The sequence below is a fragment of the Trichechus manatus genome, unplaced genomic scaffold (assembly GCF_000243295.1).
Source record: "Trichechus manatus latirostris isolate Lorelei unplaced genomic scaffold, TriManLat1.0 scaffold00042, whole genome shotgun sequence".
NCBI lineage: Eukaryota > Metazoa > Chordata > Mammalia > Sirenia > Trichechidae > Trichechus > Trichechus manatus.
In genome coordinates, this window is record NW_004443978.1 from 6,186,393 (window position 1) to 6,198,776 (window position 12,384).

The following is a 12,384-nucleotide window of genomic DNA, read 5'->3' on the forward strand; positions in this document are numbered from 1 at the left end:
GGGGCGCGCGGGGCGTACGGGGACCCAGCCCAGGGGGTGCCTGTCCCGGGGCGCGCGCGGGGTCCTGGGGCCCGGCCCAGGGCAGCTGAGGGATTTGGGGCCCTTGGGCGCGCGCAAGGTCCTGAGTCCCGGCTCGGGTGGCGCGCTGGGTGCGCGGAGGGTCCGGGGACCTGGTCTGGGACCAGGGGCTCTGCGGCATTGTGGCCGCCGTGGGTGTGAAGAGAGCGGGGCGGCGACGGGAGCGGGCGGGCCTGGCGCTCAACGGCCTTGTCTTTTGGGCCCAGTCTCCAGGTTCATGGGGCCGTCGGCAGGCGTCAACGTGGCCGGCATGGGGTCGCTGACGGGCATCGCGGACGCCGCCAAGTCCCTGGGCCCACTGCACGCGGCGGCGCCGCGAAGGAAGCGCCGCGTGCTCTTCTCGCAAGCGCAAGTCTACGAGCTGGAGCGGCGCTTCAAGCAACAGAAGTACCTGTCGGCGCCCGAGCGCGAGCACCTGGCCAGTATGATCCATTTGACGCCGACGCAGGTCAAGATCTGGTTCCAGAACCACCGCTACAAGATGAAACGGCAGGCCAAGGACAAGGCAGCGCAGCAGCTGCAGCAGGAGGGCGGCCTGGGCCCGCCGCCGCCGTCGCCGCGCCGTGTGGCCGTGCCTGTGCTGGTCAAGGACGGCAAGCCGTGCCAGAATGGCGCCAGCACGCCGACGCCGGGCCACGCTGGCCCGCAGCCCCCGGCCCCGACGCCGGCGCCCGAGCTCGAGGAGCTGTCGCCCAGCCCTCCAGCTCTGCACGGCCCCGGGGGTGGTCTGGCGGCCCTGGACGCGGCCGCCGGAGACTACGGCGGCGGCGTGCTCGGTGCCAACCTGCTCTATGGCAGGACGTGGTGACCGTGCGGGCCCCCCGGGGCGGGGTCCTGCGTGCGGCCGGAAGGGTCTGCAAGAAACTGCGAAAACGGTTGAGGGAACCGTGCGGAAGCTGGCCGTTGTGTAAACGGCGTTCAAAAACGAAGGGGCCTTGGAGAGGAGCAGGCTCTAACCCTCTTTGCTGGGGGTGGGGGACAGCCACAGCCCCACGGACCGAATAATGTAACATCGCCCCACGAGGCTTTGAGTTGGTGATACCTCCTTCCAGAATTTCCTAAATTAAGCGAAAAGCTCGCCGAGTCCATCTCCACCACGTTCCTAACCAAAGCTCTCAGAGTTTTAAAAGTTGGAAACTTCGTTGGTGTTTGTAGCTCTAAAAATCAACGCAGCTTGAATGATGACTCCTTTTGAAGTGGAATTTATCTTGGAAGATTAGTTTTCAAAGCCCCCCCCCCCCCTTAAGTGCAATTTCATTAATGTTCGATTGAAAGTAAATTGAATTGTATCTCAAGGTGGATCATGCACTTAGCAACATTATCACAGAGGAATTATTGCCATTTAGGTAATAGAGAAATGGAATAAAAATAATCAAAATATTGGTCATATGGACTGATAACAGCTTTTTAAGTTTACAGCTGATTTCAAAATGTTTTGATCATTTGGCAAATGTGTGTGTATATTATCCTAAAAGGATTTGTTTTCTGAGATGCTGCTCATCATAAAAAAGAGGGTTGTAAACTACTTTTATATGGAATTTGGTCTCCCAAAATGAACTGATAAAATAAATATACCCCATCCTTCTGTAGCTGTATTATTTACCATACCTGAGGTATTTTCTTATCTTGGATTTGAATACCTTGATAAAGTACTAGAATAAGCAAGTAAAATTGCTAAAAACGGACATCAGTTAATCTATATTTGAAAGCACATCAAGAAGAAGAAAGAGAATAAGGCGATTTATTGAATTGTAATCAGGACTTAAAGAATAACTAAAATAGTCATAATTTTCCCATCATATTTAGAACTTTTCAGGATCTTGAGCCTTGATTTTGTTGGTTGTTTATTGTACAATGTATCTACACTTTAATATGCCAATTTCTATTTCCTATGTTTTGAATCGATATTTAAATATAAGTTAAAAGAACCTTGAGTAATTTTTTCTAACAGTCAAGTGGGCCTTTCTTTTTCATTAAGTCGTGTAGGTGTTTTGTTTTTGTTCTTTTACACTAGTTGGCATGATGTGGTAACACAGCTCAGTTTACTGATTTAAACAATCAGCATTGGAATACAAATACTGAAAGAAATCTGAAGAACATGAGCTTATAAAATTAATGAAAAATAAATTAGCATGGATAAAGTGTGATTTATAAATTATCAAAACAAATAGTTTCCAGACACCCCAAACCTCTTTTACATTTGTGGTTTTAGAATTACAGTTTGGAGCTGAACTATTGTATTTCACTTCATTGTTTTAGCTTGTGAATGTGCAAACTGAATCATAAGAAAGGTATTTTAGAAGTTAAAATTTTGCTTTCTCTAGTTTTTATAGTAAATTTTTTAAAAAAATAACTCCAGTCCCTTTCACAGGAAGAAAAAAAAAATGTTATGCAACCAATGGGGTCACCCTTTATCAAAGGACCATGAATGCATTTTGGGAAATGAGATATAATTTTTTAAATATTTTATATAAGAAGTACTAATTTGGGCAGAAAAATTAGTTTGAAAATGGTACAATACTTCTGCAGAAAATCCTCCCAACTTGGGTTTTTGCATACAAATGAATGACTTTAGAAATTCGAACCAAGCTAGTATAACTATTATTGACATGCCAAATTTCTAAACGCTTGTTTATTTCAATTTGATTCCCAGAAAATACGTTCTAAAAGTCCACGTGGTTTACTGTTTTTTTGTTTTTTACAAACTATAAAAATAATAGTTTATGGACCACATAACATTTAAAGAAAATGAATCCTCATGGACAGTTTTTTTTCCTTGATAATTTATTTCCAGAACAAAGAACCCCTTAGACCGACAAAGTGAACTCTCTATCAAAAATATGTGCTCATTAAGGAAAACAATTTTCTTTATCCATATTTTTGGAAAGTTTATTTGATGTGGGCATATATTTTTTCTTTCAACTTTCTGTTAAATAGTAAAGGACCCAAGCCAGAAGTAATTCCTGCAGAGGGCTTAACATTCTATACCCAGAGAAGTACTGGAGGAGTTGTGTGCACATCCTAAAATTAGGAGATTTGATTTCTGAAACGTTAAAATAGAAAATGTTTTTACTATAGAATTTCAGGTTCTGAGTAATACAAAACAAGGGCTTTTTTCCTTTTTTTTCTTCTTTTGCAATTAGTGCTTTGCAGATCTTTTTATAAAAACACAAACGGCCAGACTAGGTGAAACTCATTAACTGAAGAGGAGGATGAGTATCTTCACAACCAAGGGAGAGGACTGGCCGCAGGGGCTGAGTGGAACAAAGCCCTCTCAAAGTTTGGCAGAGGCCACAGCAAAACTTAGTTTCAAAACTGCCAACTCTGCAGATGCGACATTTTTCTAGATGTTTTGGGTTTTTACAACAATCTGACTTGCTTTTTCCAATTGAAGAGCAGAAATCAAAACCCAGAATCAAAGTTTCAGAGAACGGCAGAGATTGCAGGTACTTTTCTGTAATGTATTGGGATGTAAATTGAAGTATTGGGTATGTGAGTGTGTGTAATTTTGAAGGACATGAGAAGAGTAATTTGTATATGGAAGGCTGGGAGTGCAAACCAGTTGCCTTCTATTTAAGGCTTTGCTTAGAACTAAAACCTAATGGTCAGATTTATGTCAACACGAGTGTTGTGCTCAATCTCCTTTCTGCTAGGAAGTCATTACTTTCAATGTAAGGCAAATCAGAGACTCAGTCCAGTCTGCTAAATGTGAGCACCTTCCATATACTTAACAGAATTGGGGTGAGCATCTGGGGAAGATTCAAGGAAGATGTCCAGACAGAACTACGTCTACATGCTGTCAGGAATTTGTCCAGTAAGTATTGCGATAACTTTGCAATTTCAAGGGCTTCCAAGGCTGTGATCGTTATGGAAAGAGACTCCCACATCTTTCTCCTGTGGAGCAGCTGGTGAGTTAGAGCCTCCAACCTCTCCTTTAGTCACTGCACCACCAGGACTCCCCATTAACTGCATTGAATATTAATGATTTAGACATTCAGAATAAATGTATAAACCATAATTATACATAGAAAAGACCCATTGATTGGATTTTTAAATATGAATTTGTGCATGAGAGAAAATAATAGATTATGTGGTGGCAACATAAATTTCCCATGCAGTTCAAAGCATGGATGATACTCCCCAGTTGTTTCGTGTGAGAAACCCTGTGTGTTATTTATTGGATGAAAAACCCTGTGTATTATTTGAGTCCAGCTTTTGAAACACTGCTGCTTTCCATTTGAAATCCCAGTGGGACAGCGAAGTAGGATACATTTTATAAAAGTAAATTAATAGCCTTTTACTGCCAGTAAGAATTTGTGAGCATCTGGGGAAGATTCAGATAAGATGTCCAGACAGAGCTACATCTACATCCTGTCAGGAATTTACTCTATCCAGTAAGTATTGCAATAACTTTGCGATTTCAAGTCACTTTTATTTTTATCATTTTTAAGTTTGCAGGTAATGGAAGCTTCTGGGAGAGGTTTTTTGGTTTTGTGTGTTTTTGCTTTGACTAAATTGAATGTTTACTTGCAATTGAATGAAGTATCTTTTCAGTTTTGGAATCCCATGTAACCTCTTATTTCTGTGATTGTTTGGGTGACTGCTAATAAGTATTTAACCACTAGAATTGTCTAAATCTAAGCCTATTTTTGCAGTAGTGAAATAGTTGTATTTCCATTTTATACATAAAAATTGAAGCATGTTCTCTCTTGGCTCTAATTCTGTAAGTAAGATATCGGGAAACAAGCAACACAGGTATTGACCTTAACCCTGAGGGAGGAAAAGTGCGTGGAGAATTTATTGGTTTGTTGACTTTTCTCCTGGTTAGAAATAGTAGAGCAGTCGATCACCAGGAAGAGAGCGCAGCGGGATCGCAGCTCCATTACAGGGACAGGAGGGCGACTTCGACTAGCAAGAAGGCGCTAGCCCACCACTCTGCCGCCTGCCAAAGAGGAATCAAAGTTGACTTTTCGGAGAATGTCTAGATTTTAGATTTCTAGGCATAGCTAAATTCGGTACATTCAGACCTCAGAATTTAAAACGGCAGCCTCGAAGGAAAGTTCCGAATTTTCTAACACATTCGATGTTTGCATTTGTACAGGGAATTGAGACGCTGAAACTGCGCAGGTTGGGAAGTTGCAGCGCTGCATCCAGAGAACCCGGGGACGACGGCCCGGCGCTCCACGGTGGGCCTGCCGCTCCAGGGTGGGTCTGCAGATCGCGGGGCTCCGGGACGGGCGGCGGGGTCTGCAGCCGGGACGCGCCGGACATAGCGCGGGCGCGAGGCGCGGAGCACCCAGCGCCGGCATGCGCCCCGCTTGCCCCGAGGCCGCCCGGAGAGAAACGGTGGCCGGGGACCTAGCGCCTTGACTTTGAAGAGCAGCTCGTCTGTCCCCGCGGTGCCGCCCCCACCCCCACCCCGCTCCTGGTGGCCAAGTCGCCGTGCCTGGTCGAGACACACCCAACCTCCAAAGCAGACAGCGAAAAACGGAGCTCGGGATCCCCCAGGCCCAGCCCGGTCGGCTCCCGATAGGTCCCGATATTCCGCGTCGTCGCACGAAAATTAATTTATCGGTCATTACTCCTAATTTGCCTGTGTAACACTAAATGGCAAGCTAATACCGGCTTGGAGCCGGTTTTGTACTTTAATATACATTACGCCATTTGATCTTTAAAGGGTAAACAAATGCTCATTAAGGGCCATTAGCGCCACAATAGGCTGGTTTTCAGGTGCTAAGATTTTTAAAAATCTTAAAATGAGACTCTGAAAAAAATGTGCCCTGTTTAAAGACAATAGGATGGATAGCAATTAATTAAAATTGGCCCTTTGGCTTTATTTTTGCATCAGAATATGTAGGGATATTTATAAATATTCTACTTAAAGCTATAAAAAGTATTTGTTGAAATAGCAGGGCGTATCTTTGGAGGATTCAAACGCGGGGAGAAGTTGAAAAGCGAGGGAGAACAACAGTGAGAGAAGGCAGCAAGGGGGAAGGTGCGGAGCAAGGCCCTGAAGTGAGGGTTCAGCTAGCTGGCACCCTCCTGTGGGGCTGTGAAAAAGCCAAGCCGGAAACGGATTATTTTAAATAATAGCCTACAACTAAACTACATCAAAACTAAAGGTCTGAGAGAAAAAAAAAGTAAGAGTGTAGATTTGGGGCACCTAGAAAGCTATACACAGTAAGACATTTGTGGGCTGTTTTGGAATTTGTAATACTTTACTTAGGTGGGTACACATTTTTAATACTTGGAAGATAAACTGCAGAGAAATTTAACAGCAGAAGGCACTATCGCTTTAATATAGAGAGAAGGTGAGATGTAACAGTTGGGTTGTTAATTTCTAGTAGAAAGACTGTCAGCCATAAATGACCCATCCTGCTCTGCTCACCAATCACTTGCAATGAACTCAGTAGTTTCAAAATACCTTTGTATTCAAGGTTACGGTGGGGTTTTTTCCCATGTAGACTAACAATTGTGCTTCAGTTGAATATTAAAGCAAAAATGTCCTAAACCTGAAGGTCAAAGAGAAACCTTATCTTACAATCTTAGGCTAGGATGGAAAACAAAGCAGCAAGAGGCTTTGTATGTGTGCCTACATGTGCTGTGACAATCAAATGAGAATGCATGATACTGTGTGTGTGAACTCCAAACATAAATTTAAGGGATTACGGGTACACTTGCTACCAAGGAAAAAGGGTGCAAATTGAAATCTATTACGAAATAATGTTAAAAAAGCAATGTTAAGGAACACAGACTATTTTTCATGAAATCTGTAGAAACATAGTCTCATAAAAGATTTTATAATCAGCCAAATCAATAGCTGACAAACTACTATAAAAAAAGTAAGTTTTTGTTCGGCTGCCTTGTTGACCACATCCTCTTAAAGTCCACCTCTCCACTGATTTGCTTCTGACATCTAATTGTAGAAATGAATTGTTTTCTGAAAAAGTTGATTTAAAAAACATACTTGGCCAAGATTTTCAAGTTGAAATGCTGTTAAAAAAACAAACAAAAAAAAACCACACACATAGATGAGACCAGAGTTTTAAAAGTTTTTATTTTTTTTTAACTAAAGTCCAGAAATTTTCATAAGACAAGTACATTAATGAAATGTTTCCAAAGAAATACTGAACAAGTATGTCTTAAATGTATATACTCTGGTTGGCTGAGGGTTCCAGCTTAAGAGTTCATACCTAATTGTTATGCATTAAAAATCAGCATGGATCTTAAATGATCTAGAATACACTGTGTTTTGAAATCCACAGCTGGTTTGATTTTTAACCATAGTGAAAAACCAGTAGTCCTATTTCATCAAATGTGTTTTACAAGCAATAATAAATTCAGATTCACTGTATTATGCAATGCACATCTCTGGAAAGCAACATAAAACAGTGAGATCAGATCAGTAGAAATATACACAGTTAAAAGAAATACACAAAGTATGGCAGTTTTATTAAAAACTACTACTCAGAAAAGAAATCTCCTTTCCACAAATAGCATAAAACTGTAGAACCATGAAAGGATTTGGGAAAGCTTCACAAAAGCCTAATTCCAATTGTATCTTCCTGAGGGTGGTGGCAAAGGATATTTCCTTCCTTCTCTGGGATATCCCTGAAAACAAACAAAAGAAAAAGAGTTTATTTTCTAGATTAACAGCCCTGCAAAGAAATGAATCTTTCATTTTTATGGGAAAACACACCATAAGGAAGCTGAATATATCTTAAAGGCACACAGCATGTGGAAGGTCTCCACAAGCAGGTGCTTTTGATCCAGAGCTTTACACAATCTTGCTGCAAAGTTGGACACTAGCACATATGCCCATCACTGAAAACTGACCAAACGAAACAAGCTTTAACAACCACTTAAGAACTTCCCTAAAATGTACACAAATGAAATACAGTTACGTGTCTTGTGTAAACAAAATGCATAGAACAGTGGTTCTCAATCTTCCCCACCATCCCTAGCAATAACTCAAGTCCCATCGTGGGTACGGTGCCCACATCATATTCAGACACACTATGCTAGGAAAGTCACTTCCTTAAGCAAGGCAAGAGCTTGCAAAATCCTATCACCTGATGAGCAATTAACCATAAGGATTTTTTATTTAGCAATAAACAGTAGGGCATTAACTAACACAGTAGGTTATTATATAATCAATTATTGGTGACACAACATATCCTAGTATGTTTACAAACATAAACACAAGATAAATGTGACACCCTTTCCATCATAATTCCCTTTCTAGGCCTCTCACCTACCACACCCGTTGTCGATTCTGACTCACAGCAACCCTACAGAACAGAGCAGAACTGCCCCATAGGGTTTCCAAGGAGCAACTGCTGGATTCGAACTGCCAACCTTTTGGTTAGTAGCCGAGCTCTTAACCACTGTGCCACCAGGGCTCCTCTAGGCCTCTAGGATTCTGAAATTAACTCCCTCATTTTGCCAGAGTACTAAAGCAGTTTAAATTAGAATATGAATATGTGCAGACCATCAAGGTCACAATGTAGGCTAAGGCCTTGTTTAATTACATAAACTTCACTAAATATAGTGGCGTCATAATTCTGTTTTAAGGAACTTCTGCAATTTAATAGTGCTTCAAAAACTGATTTAATACAATGTATCACAGTGGAAAAGAGTGGGAAAAAGATGTCCATTTCCAAAAGGTCCTAAAAGAATGGTAAATTTACCAGTTAGTTTATATCTTCTAAGTGAGTAAGAATTTTGCTTCCTGTAACAGCAGAGTTCCTCTGAAAGAGGCAGTAAAGAACAATGAACTGGGGTCAGCAGTCCAGGGGAGTCAGAGTCCCCGGCTCATACAACTGCCAAACTATATCAAGTTTTAGGGTTTCAGTTTCTAACTTGGAACATGAGGTAACTGCACTAAACATTCTCCAAGGTTTCTTAAAGCTACAAATACGTCTTCATTTCAAACATCTTCATTACTCAAAACGCCTAGTCTCATCTTGACTGTAGTAGCCTAAAGTCTCATCTACTGATAAGATTTTTAGAGGTTTGGGGTTGACAGTATTCAAACCAAAATTCTATGAACTTATTTTAATGAACTATAACAAAATCCTTTTAAAAGGCATTAACTATTTGTGATTAAGGTAAGGTAGGCAGAGACTTGTAAGAATACACCAAAAAAGTATAAAAAGGATTTTCCTTATCTACCAGAGGCAGATAGAAGTACAGGTCTTAAAGGAACTATGTGGCAAGAACATGAGTTAGAAAATTAACATGCAAAGCACCACAGAGAGCTGTACACACCACCAGGTAAGCAATTTAAAACCACTTCACATTGCTGCAGGCAGCCATGACCACCACATACTCTGAACCACAGCGTTCCAATCCTGTTCTCTGGCAAGGATTCAATTAAAGAGCACGTAAATATTGGCCAGGGTGTCAAATTGCTGGGGGAGATTAAGTCAAATAGAGCTCAGTTTTAAACACTGCTAAAATTGCATGCTACAAAGAAGGAAATGAACCGACAAAGCTTACATCTACAAATTGTCTAGGAATTACACTCATTCAATGGTATAGTTGTTTAAGTTTAGTGGGAAATTATTAGGGAGAGACTTCTTCTTTCCACGAGGAAGGATATTGGCTGAATCAAGTCAGGAGATTTCCAAGATGAACAAAGACAACAGCTGAAAAGTTGGACTCCTTCAGCTTCCAGAAAATTATCATCTCTTTTGGGAGATCTAAGTTTCTATTTAAATAAAGAGTATCCTTAAAGTAAATGCAATGTGTTTTGGTGACTGTATCTGTGCTAAATATCACTGACTGCCATGATTAAAAGGCTTTTTGGATTGAAAATTCTTCACATCATCAAGGTATAACCTATTAGTGAGGTGGATACTCACCCTACATCCATTTTTAATAATGGATCCAAGTTCAGCTGAGCTATTCTATCAGTATCTTAGCCACAGATGTTTGTAAGAGAATATGGAGTTTCGAGAGGTATGTCTAACTACAAAGTGAGCAGTAAGCTTTTCATCCCATAGCTCACTTCATTACCTGTCTCCCTCCTCGATCATCACGTCTGGGTGGATACCCACCGGGCCCGGCTAGTAGCTGGTACTGGTTTGGCTGGAAGGCTGCATTTTGGGTTTGGAGCATCCGGTTCCATGGCAGCAGAGGCTCAGCCCCAACACCTCTGTGGAGAGTAACACGTGTGCATTAGAAGTCAAGCCTGTTAAACAGCAAAAAGCCTAGAACTGGCAGGCATCATCTCCAAATTTTAGGACAATCCAATTTGCCCGGATTTGTTGTATGAGATATAAAGTATCCAATCCAAATGGCCTCATGTCCCTTATATCCAGTGTAGTCTAACATGTTTGTGAAGTATCAGCATTTATTAAAAAGCGTTTGAACTCAACTGAATCAGAAGATCTGACTTTCAAAAAATAATTCTGCTCATTTTCAACTGTGAAATTTCCTTTTTAGTCACTTAAAGATTTGGACCCAAGATCACCAAGTTGGCTCCATTTAAAATGCTATCTAAAGAATAAACAAACATGTACAACCCAGGAGAATAAGGCTTTATTTTAAAAAACGTCCAGATTCCCTCTCGGAGCCCATTCTTTCTAGTTAATTGCAGGCGGCAAATGAATTCTTACTGCTGAGTATTTTGAATCCAGGGTAGGGGACTTGGCTGTTTTTTCCCATCCATTATTCTGCTCAATATGTCAGAAGGTCTGATCAGGAGGAAACCTTTTCAAGTTCTATTGATGCAGCTTTCAATTGACCACGGTGACCTAGCAACATGAGCACTAATTGGCATGGGCTGACTGGCATTTGGTGTACAGTTTACATGGGAACACAGATTCAACAGCTATTATAACCCAGTTTGCTGTCCCAGATTACTAGTCGAAAGAAATGTTTTAATTGTCTTCAAGTACCTATTTTAACTCTGCAGATACAAAGCAACAGGTATAACGTATTAAATCATAACTTAATTAAAAATTGTCACACAAAGAATATAGCAAAGACATGCCTTCTAAAGATACAACTTTCTCCTTGAGGCATTTTCTTCAACTTCCATATTATAGAACAGTAACTACAAAGAATAAGCAAAATTCTCCAATTTTTTTTTTCTTTTTTTTTAAACATTAGAAGCTTTTTAGGGCCATTTAAAAGACGTTAGGAGGAATTACAACAATACTTTAAATTTTTAAGTCCTGACTAGCTGGTACCAGCTATAACCATACCAGCATATGAATCTCACTTTCTAGGTCTTAGAGGGAAAAAAGCTTAAAGTTGGGCTCCTGGACAATGCATTCTTCTCACAGCTATTCAAGCCTGAATCCATCCTCTCTGGCCCCCATTCTCCTCCCTTCATTTGCAGCGTGCCTTCTGTTTTAAACCCCAAGATGACTATTTTTGTGTGACGGCCTGAAGGTTAAGAACAGGTCTCTGAAGAACTCCAGAAAGGCCACCGCCGTCTTCACAGTTGGTGCTGAAATCAGAGCTCTAATAACATGACTTTTAAGTAAGTGGTTCGAACTAAAACTATGTCCGTATCTCGGAAAGAAAATGCATGTTTAGGGCTCTTAATTACTTCTTGGATTCATTATTAAGACAAACGTGTTTTAGCGAGAACAGGTCTACACCGGCACAGAGATCGCCTCCTCCAGTCTCCGCAGGCACAAGGGGCCACAATTTGTGCTGTGACCAAGCCGGCTCCACAAAACTGGGCCCATTAACGCAACACTGACATGCCAACAACGCAACTCACACACAGGGTTAACTACGATCAGTTCTTTTTCTCAGTTTTACAATGATAAAACTCACTCAGATGAGTTTCAGGAAACTCTGCTGGTATGAATATTATACATTATAAATGCAATTTAAAACTAGGTTAGCAACAAAGCCACAGCTTAAAAATACACAGTTCTCCTTTTGCTTTGAAATGATTACTAATGATATTTTTGACAAGGATAATTATTTATGATAAACATTGTTAATAATTAAAATCAAGCAGAAAGACTGAAAGAGGAGCAACACGTACTAACTTCTTGTACCTTCAGTTGGCAGAAAGGCCTTTATTTTCCACAAGCTTATCATATTTCTATATTAACTGTATTTATCTGCAGATAATTACAAACTAAAATCTGCCCAGGAAAATACACTTTAAGATTTTGCATGCTGGCGTTGAGATTAACACATCTTAAGGAAGCCTCCGCTGACAGAACACAATCGGGCAGAACTCAAGTGACCAAGGGAACTCAAATGCTGTACATCTCTGCTTAGTATTCATACTAGGTCGTCTTTCTTTAAGGAGCCCTGGCAGCACAGTGGTTA

General features: G+C 41.1%; 2 protein-coding genes across 3 annotated transcripts in view; one reads left to right on the forward strand and one right to left on the reverse strand.

Moving 5' to 3' along the window:
• The window catches only part of NKX2-4 (NK2 homeobox 4), a 1,279-nt gene extending 393 nt beyond the window's left edge, over positions 1 to 886 (forward strand). Inside the window, exon 2 of the mRNA XM_012555577.1 lies at positions 29 to 886. Within this exon, the coding sequence (XP_012411031.1) occupies positions 29 to 886 (858 nt within the window). The remainder of the gene's footprint in view (positions 1 to 28) is intronic.
• Positions 887 to 7,116: 6,230 nt separating this feature from the next.
• XRN2 (5'-3' exoribonuclease 2) overlaps positions 7,117 to 12,384 on the reverse strand; it is a 92,073-nt gene continuing 86,805 nt past the window's right edge. For both annotated transcript variants that reach the window (XM_004376422.2, XM_023731396.1), the window contains 2 exons: positions 10,099 to 10,237; positions 7,117 to 7,689 (listed from right to left, as the gene is read on the reverse strand). In XM_004376422.2, the coding sequence (XP_004376479.1) occupies positions 7,624 to 7,689; positions 10,099 to 10,237 (205 nt within the window). In that variant the 3' untranslated portion in view covers positions 7,117 to 7,623. The remainder of the gene's footprint in view (positions 7,690 to 10,098; positions 10,238 to 12,384) is intronic.